Source organism: Malania oleifera, chromosome 8 (assembly GCF_029873635.1).
Source record: "Malania oleifera isolate guangnan ecotype guangnan chromosome 8, ASM2987363v1, whole genome shotgun sequence".
Classification (NCBI taxonomy): domain Eukaryota; kingdom Viridiplantae; phylum Streptophyta; class Magnoliopsida; order Santalales; family Ximeniaceae; genus Malania; species Malania oleifera.
The window spans coordinates 43,819,068-43,826,701 of NC_080424.1; the positions used below are offsets into that span (position 1 = coordinate 43,819,068).

At 38.1% G+C, this 7,634-nt stretch overlaps 1 protein-coding gene across 2 annotated transcripts; it reads left to right on the plus strand.

Moving 5' to 3' along the window:
* The first annotated feature begins 286 nt into the window (after positions 1–286).
* On the plus strand, positions 287–7,404 carry LOC131162015 (probable pectin methyltransferase QUA2). 2 transcript variants are annotated; one of them, XM_058118111.1, is made up of 9 exons: positions 287–1,509; positions 1,654–2,461; positions 2,552–2,684; positions 3,505–3,745; positions 4,549–4,774; positions 4,900–5,075; positions 5,213–5,516; positions 6,404–6,542; positions 6,845–7,404. In XM_058118111.1, the coding sequence occupies exons 2-9, from the start codon at positions 1,755–1,757 to the stop codon at positions 7,001–7,003; spliced, it is 2,085 nt and encodes a 694-aa protein (XP_057974094.1). In that variant the 5' UTR covers positions 287–1,509; positions 1,654–1,754; the 3' UTR covers positions 7,004–7,404. The 2 variants fall into 2 exon arrangements, with proteins under 2 accessions (XP_057974094.1, XP_057974093.1); XM_058118110.1 differs by having other exon boundaries at positions 288–1,078.
* The last annotated feature ends 230 nt before the right edge of the window (positions 7,405–7,634 follow it).

Here is a 7,634-nt window from a genome sequence, read left to right on the forward strand (position 1 = left end):
GTAATGGAGCAGGAGGCAGAGAAATTAACAGTAAATCCATGGTTAAAGCAGTCCATAGCATGGATGTAGGGTACAACCCTGAGACCAGGGACGCATGGCGAGGGGCAAGGGGAATAGAATAAATGACCAAAGGCGGAGATCTCACGGGACCTTCGGCTCAGATCTCATCAGATGAGATGGCTCGAAAGTTTTTTGTTACAATCTGGATTTTGGGCTCGTCTCCTGTGGCATCAATAAATGAATGGGACCCGTCATTTCAACCCTGCGAAGATGCGTAATTCCAGCTTCGCATGACATAAATATATACGAATTTAATATTAATTTTTTTATGCGGCAATAGCGGCGAAACATGATTTTGTAGGATCGATGAAGCCAAATCTTCTTCTCTTCACGGATCTACAGGTTCTCGGCAGTAAATTCCATTGATAAACTCGAGGAGAGAGAGAGGGGAATTGAAATTTTCCTAGAGGGAGGAGAGAGAGAGAAAGAGAGAGAGAGAGAGAGAGAATGATAGCAGGTTTTACTGCTGGGAAGCCGGTGAGGGAGTCTCTCTCCTACGTTGGAACTTCGTGCCGGTTTCTCACCGTCTCTGTGTTGCCAATGGGAGACGCGTTTATGGGGAAAATCTAATGAGTGATTTCTTGTTTGAGGAAATCAATTAATGACAGCAAGATGAGGTAATTAAGAGTCACAGTGGCGGTCGAACTCTGCACTCTACTGGGGTGGGCGGAGGGAAGCGTGTTAATGGAAGGCTCTCCGAGGAGAGTGTTAAAGAGTTGATGGCATTTAATGAAGGATTACACTTCTTCACGAGCTCTGCCCATACTGTTTCCTATAAATTAAGAGCCCTCCCGCTCTACCCCCTCTCTCTTCCTCTCTCTCTAACACACACACGCACACACACAGAGTCTGTATCAGAAGTAACGCTGCTGAGTTAGAGAGAGAAACAGAAAGAAATCGAAACTAAAGGGCGCAAAGGTTTGTGGCGTAAGAACTAACTCGTGAATTCGGCGCGTGGATGTCCTGATTTTCAGATTTTTTGCTCTTGCTGCCTCTCTAGCTCCGCCCCCCCGATAAGGTTCTCTCTCTCTCTCTCTCTCTCTCTCTCTCTCTCTCTCTCTCTGTGGAAATTTGGGGATTTGGTGATGAAGATACGCAACTCTTCTCTATTACTTGATGGGTTGATCCAAATGGGTTTTTGCTCAAAATTTCTGGGTTTCGTTTAGTTTTTTAGCTCCAGGTGCTTAACTGAAGTGGGCATGAACTGAACGAGCTTGCCCTTTGCTCGGTTTTTGAACTCGCTGGATATGATTTGATGGGTTATTATCTTTAATTGGATTTGCCTCTTGTTTTCTGAATCCGGATTGCGTTTTTTTTTCCTCCTCCTTTTCCGACATTAGCTAGTAGTGTTTTAGAAGTTCTTTTTTCAGATGACTATTATTTGGCAAGTAGACATGTTTTATATTTGCTGTGCCTGCTGAATTTATGGATCTAGCACGAAAAATTGAGGTCTGATCTTATTTTAAGTTACCATTTCCTGCTTTTCTATGTTTGATTTTTTAGTTCATTTTAAGTAAAGAACTTTCAGGGATTCATGTTTCCTATATGTAACTCAATTAGCATTGAAACCTTCCTGTGTTGTTTGTTTTCCAGGATTTAGCTTGCTCGAGTGAAGTACTCTCTGGGTCTCTGTTTCTTTATTAAAACTATCCTTTCTTCTGTACAATTGTTGGTGTGAGGAATTCACGTCGGATATGTCAAGGCCTCTACAGCGAGGGGTGTCAGGGTTACGGATCTCTGGGAACAGCCTTGATTCGTGGGACTCTCAAATGAAAGACAAGACAGAAAAGGAGGATGTTGATGGGAGGAGTTCTGATCAAGCATATTTTTCTTTAAAATTTCCCCTTCATTTACTTTTCCCAGATAATTCTTCTTCGAGAAAAAGCATTGGTGAGAATGGTTTTCCGTCGGATACTCTTAACATGGGAACTGCAAGATATCGGCGTAATATGACTTTGTTTTTCCTAAAGATCAGTTTAATTGTGATTGTACTTCTTGCTATTACTGTATCCTTTTGGTGGACTATTTCCATTTCAACCTTGTCAAGAGGTCACATATTTCGTGGTTATAGACGGCTTCAGGAGCAACTTGTGTCGGATCTGTCAGATATCGGCGAGCTCTCTCTTGGTCCAGCAAGATTGAAAGAACTGGAGTTTTGCTCTCAAGAGTGTGAAAATTTTGTTCCCTGCTTCAATAAAACAGAAAATCTTGCTTCAGGTTATGCTGAGGGCGAGGAGTATGATCGCCATTGCAGACATGGATTAAGGCAGAATTGCTTGGTTCTTCCACCTGTAAATTACAAAATTCCTCTTAGGTGGCCCACTGGGAGAGATATCATTTGGGTTGCAAATGTTAAAATTACTGCACAAGAAGTGCTTTCATCTGGAAGCTTCACGAAGAGGTGAGTAGAGATTCATCCATTAACCACCTCCGTTTTTTTGGTCTCTTTATATATGTTCTTCATTTGATTCCCCATTCTGCGTGATTTCAGGATGATGATGCTGGAAGAAGAGCAGATTTCCTTCCGTTCTGCATCTCTTATGTTTGATGGCATTGAAGACTACTCGCATCAAATTGCAGAAATGATTGGTCTGCGAAATGAATCAAACTTCATACAAGCTGGGGTAAGTGGATTTGTTGGAGGTTGAATCTAAAATGTTTTACATGTTTTTTTTATTCATTATTGTTTTCTGCAGCCTCTATATCTCTTCATTGATACCTTTTAGCTGTGCGGTCAGAATGGATTATTTGGGTTGGTACTCTATTTTCAGACTAATCTTGTAAAGTTTGATTAGGACTTAGGAGGCTAACATGTTAGTGAATATATCAAACTGTTGCCATTGCCTTAGCTCTGGAAAAATCCACAACTGTCATGAGTTTATATTTGCATTTTTACTGTATATGGTGGTCAATTTGCAACATGAATGACACTTTTGTTGCAAAAATTGTGTGATCCTATTGAATGCATCAGATATTTTTTTCATCTCTGCTTCACTTTTTATTCACTTGGAAGCATATTCCTTAATTGATCATATATGGCAGATCATGTTGCTCACTTTGTAATTGTTTAGGTGCAAAGATGATTAACTCTGTTAATCTCCTGAGCCTCAATTTATACTAAATTTGACAGAAATTTAGGTTACTGTAATTCCATTTGATCTTATCTCACCCAGTCATTTTGTGTGCCCGTTGAATATTAGACTGAGATTCAAAAATATCTTTGCCTTGTGGATTTCTCATGTCTTAATTGGTGATGTGTTCCTGATGAAGCATGTTGATCGCCTCAAATAAGATTACAAATTTCTTTAGTCAGTGGTGTTTAATTTATCTCTAATATGTGCATTAATTAACGCTTCTAATTGGGGAATCATTTTTGTGAATGTGATGGACTCATGGACCAGATATACAAACTGACAGCATGGCAATAATAATTCAATTTTTCAGGTTAGAACCATCTTGGATATAGGATGTGGTTATGGTAGCTTTGGAGCCCATCTATTTTCACAGCAACTCTTGACAATGTGTATTGCGAACTATGAGGCTTCAGGAAGTCAAGTTCAATTAACCCTTGAAAGAGGTCTTCCAGCTATGATTGGTTCATTTTATTCAAAACAGTTGCCATATCCAGCACTTTCCTTTGATATGATACATTGTGCACGATGCGGTGTTGACTGGGATCTAAAAGGTAACTGTTATTAGCTGGTTGTAAAAGTAATACTTCAAGTAGGACATGTGTGCATGTATAAATGTATAATTCATTTTCATATTTGTCCCTCTCAGATTGTATTTTTTTTGTATATATGAAAGGGTAAAGAACAAAAAGAAACCCTAAGTAAAAAAGAAAATAATTTTTTTTTTTTTTAAATTTTTTTTGCTGTAGAAACTGGATAGTGTCTATCGTTTGTGCTTGTTACAATGCTCTCTCCATATATTTCCTCTATCAAGTGGTCGTTGCAATGATTAGCTTTATGGTAGTTGATCTTGAGTGAATCAAGCTTGTGCTACAGAATTCTTTCTAGGATGAATCTGATGGCAGTTCCATGACATGCCATATTACTTTTATTGTTGACCTGTGTTGTTCCCAACTGTTTATTATTTTTACTTCATTTTCTGAATAAGAGAAGAAAACTTGTGTTCCCATGGTGTTACTTGAGAGTGGTGTCCACATAATCACTTCAAATAGTCCCTATTGTATGTATACATGTTAGTTTGGTCTTGTATCAAAATCTTTCTATGGTATTGTTCACCACAATGGTTCTGATAGTTTCCAAGGCGAACAGTGCTTTTAATACTGTTCATCACAATTTTTTTTTTCTTGGAATAATATGTTTGCCATTTCTGGAAGAAAATTCTCTCTTAAATATTTTAAAAAAGAAAAAAGGTTTTAGTTATTGTTGTTTTTAATAGAGGAATTAGTCAACTCCCTATATGGTGTGCTGTAATTTTAATATATGTATTTTTTTTTTAATTTTTGGTTACGCTTTGCAGATGGTATTCTCTTGATTGAAGTTGATAGAGTGTTGAGACCTGGTGGATATTTTGTCTGGACTTCTCCACTTACCAATCCTCAGGGCTCTCTTCGTAATAAAGAAAACCAGAAAAAATGGACTTTTATTCGCAACTTCGCAGAAAATCTATGTTGGGACATGTTGTCTCAGCAAGATGAAACTGTTGTATGGAAAAAGACCGTTAAAAGAAGTTGTTATGCTTCTCGGTGAGGCAACTTTTTTTTTTTCCAAATTCTCTACCAATTTCCCTATTCAGTTACAATTTGTTCTTGTTCATTGTGATAATACTCATAGCAGTCCAAAATGTATAATATATTGCTTGTTTTTCTAGGAAACCTGGTTCAGGTCCTTCTTTCTGCAGCAAGGGCCATGATGTTGAGTCTCCATATTATCGACCACTCCAAGCCTGCATAGGAGGAACACAGAGCCGCCGATGGATTCCTATTGAGGACAAGACAACCTGGCCTTCTAGGGCTAAATTGAACTCCACTGAACTTAGAATACATGGTAATTTTCATGTTCCTTTATAAGGGTTTGTTTGAACTTATGGAACATCGTGTCAATGGAAAAGAAGTTCCATTACGATGGGACAGGGTGAAATCCTTTAGCCATCAGTATATTAATTATTTTCAATGTTTTTTCAGGTGTGCATACTTACGACTTTTCTGAGGATACATTAAACTGGAATTTAGCGGTTCGAAATTATTGGTCTCTTCTCTCACCGCTAATATTCTCTGATCATCCAAAGAGACCAGGGGATGAGGATCCTCTTCCACCTTTTAACATGCTCAGAAATGTGTTGGACATGAATGCTCATTTTGGAGGTTTCAATTCTGCCTTATTGGAAGCAGGGAAATCTGTGTGGGTGATGAATGTAGTCCCTACAAGTGGGCCTAACTACCTTCCCTTAATCTTTGACAGGGGATTTGTTGGTGTATTGCATGACTGGTAATTCCTACCTTCTTTAACCCCACGGAGTACCTGCTCATTTCGATACACATACACACACTCCCTAATTGGCTAATTGGCTTGGTGAATTTTGTGGATCCTCAAATTTGGTACATAATTAGTAATTTTCTTTTGTATTGCCACCTAGAAAAAAATCACATATGCTGTGACTGCAAGAAAGGAAGCCTGATTATTTTCAGTGAACCAAATGATACAAATCCCGTTTTATTTCCACATCCAATTGGTTATTTTCCTATTAAGAGCTTAAGATTGACTTCTTAATTGGTCATTTGGTCCTTGATATGTGGTCACCATTATGCATTGAAGGGAGCCTCTCCTATTCATATATATATATATATTGTGTGTATTAGCTTATTTCTTCAGTTATGATAGGAAAATTATTTATTCAATGTTATATCTGGGGGTTGACCCACCGATTCCATATTAGGGGATGCTTTAGTTGATACCTCACTGGTAAGCTACAACATAGGTAAGTATTCAGAATTCAGGATTCACTTGACATTGAGATTATTTGGATTTCTGGAGAAATATTGGGTTCAATTTGGAAGAAGTGAGTCAATTTGAGATTAAAATGAACAATGCATGTTGAAGGATATTATCGTCTTAGAATTGATTCAGGGGATTATGCGAGCCTGTTGTTATTTGTAAGATCTGTAATTGCTTTAACCATGAAGGAACTGAATCGAATGTGACAAATTTCAGAGTAGATCCAAGAAGATTGTAGGCATTTTTATTTTGCTTACCCTTTTCTAAACATTCTTGAAACTCTTTTTTACTGTTTTTATTTTTATTTTTATTTTTATTTTTTGAATTTTTGAGTTCTATATTGTGTGTACTATATAATACAACCTTTTGTTTCTTGGCAGGTGTGAAGCATTTCCATCATATCCCAGAACGTATGATATGGTGCACGCTGAAGGACTTCTTGCACTTGAAACTGGTCGGCAGCGCAGGTGCACAATGCTTGATCTATTTACTGAGATAGATCGGTTGCTTCGTCTAGAGGTACCTTAATCAATATCTGTTTCTTTCAGATCATGCATTGATGTCCTTATTCTTGATTAGAGTATCTCTATTTGTTTTAATATAGAATGTTGGAAAGTTGAAGGAAGGACAATGTTACTAATGATATTGATAAGTAAATTTATAACATGTGTTTAGTCACTGTCCCTAAGAGTGTATCACAGCCATCTGAGCGTGTTACCTGGTGCAAATGGGACGACAGTGGCCTACCTTCAGGATTCACTTTTTTTTCCCTTTTTTTCCTTCCTAATTGCTGGTCAACTGTGCCTTTTGGATTGATGCAGGGATGGGTTATACTACGCGATACAGCTGCTCTGATTGAGTCAGCAAGAGCTCTCGCCACGCGACTGAAATGGGATGCACGAGTGGTGGAGATTGACAGTAATAACGATGAGAGGCTGCTTGTCTGCCAGAAACCCTTTTTCAAGAGACAAACGAGCTAAATTATGAAAATTTGAAGGAAGAGGAAACCAAGAAAGTATAACAATATATTCTTATTCATTTTGTGGATGTTAAATTAATCACCATAAAGTCCCAACAATAGAGGGGAATCCTAGTTTCCGACACGGATGAAAGAAACCAGAAAAGAACAGTGAAGAGAAAAGAAATGGGTATAGTGGAGACAACCACAACTCCTCCTATGGAGCCGTAAGGCGGACATAGGGCCTTGTAATTATGCAGTTGAAGAGCGTGCCGAGCGAGCCAAAGGTATAGGATTATATTTAAATTTTCCATGTAATGTCCTATACAGAATATACCATCATTTGATAGTTTTTATTTTGAAGATGTTCTACAGAATAAACAAAGTGCTCTACTTGCTTTGCAATATAGAATGCTTGGCAGTGCTCTCGTGTTTTTTTTTTTTCTCCCTTTATTTTTGCCCCAGGAATCAGCTTCATTGTAGAAAGCTGTCCGATATGTTCCTTGTGGGATTACTGCATAATTTTTAAGATAATATTCATTGTCGTGCATCTTTTTCTACTGTTTTCTAGATTTTTTTCCCCTCCCTTTGGATGAGGGGGTGATGGGGCTTGACTTAGAAAATAGAAGAGTAGTTCATTTGACGTCACTTGC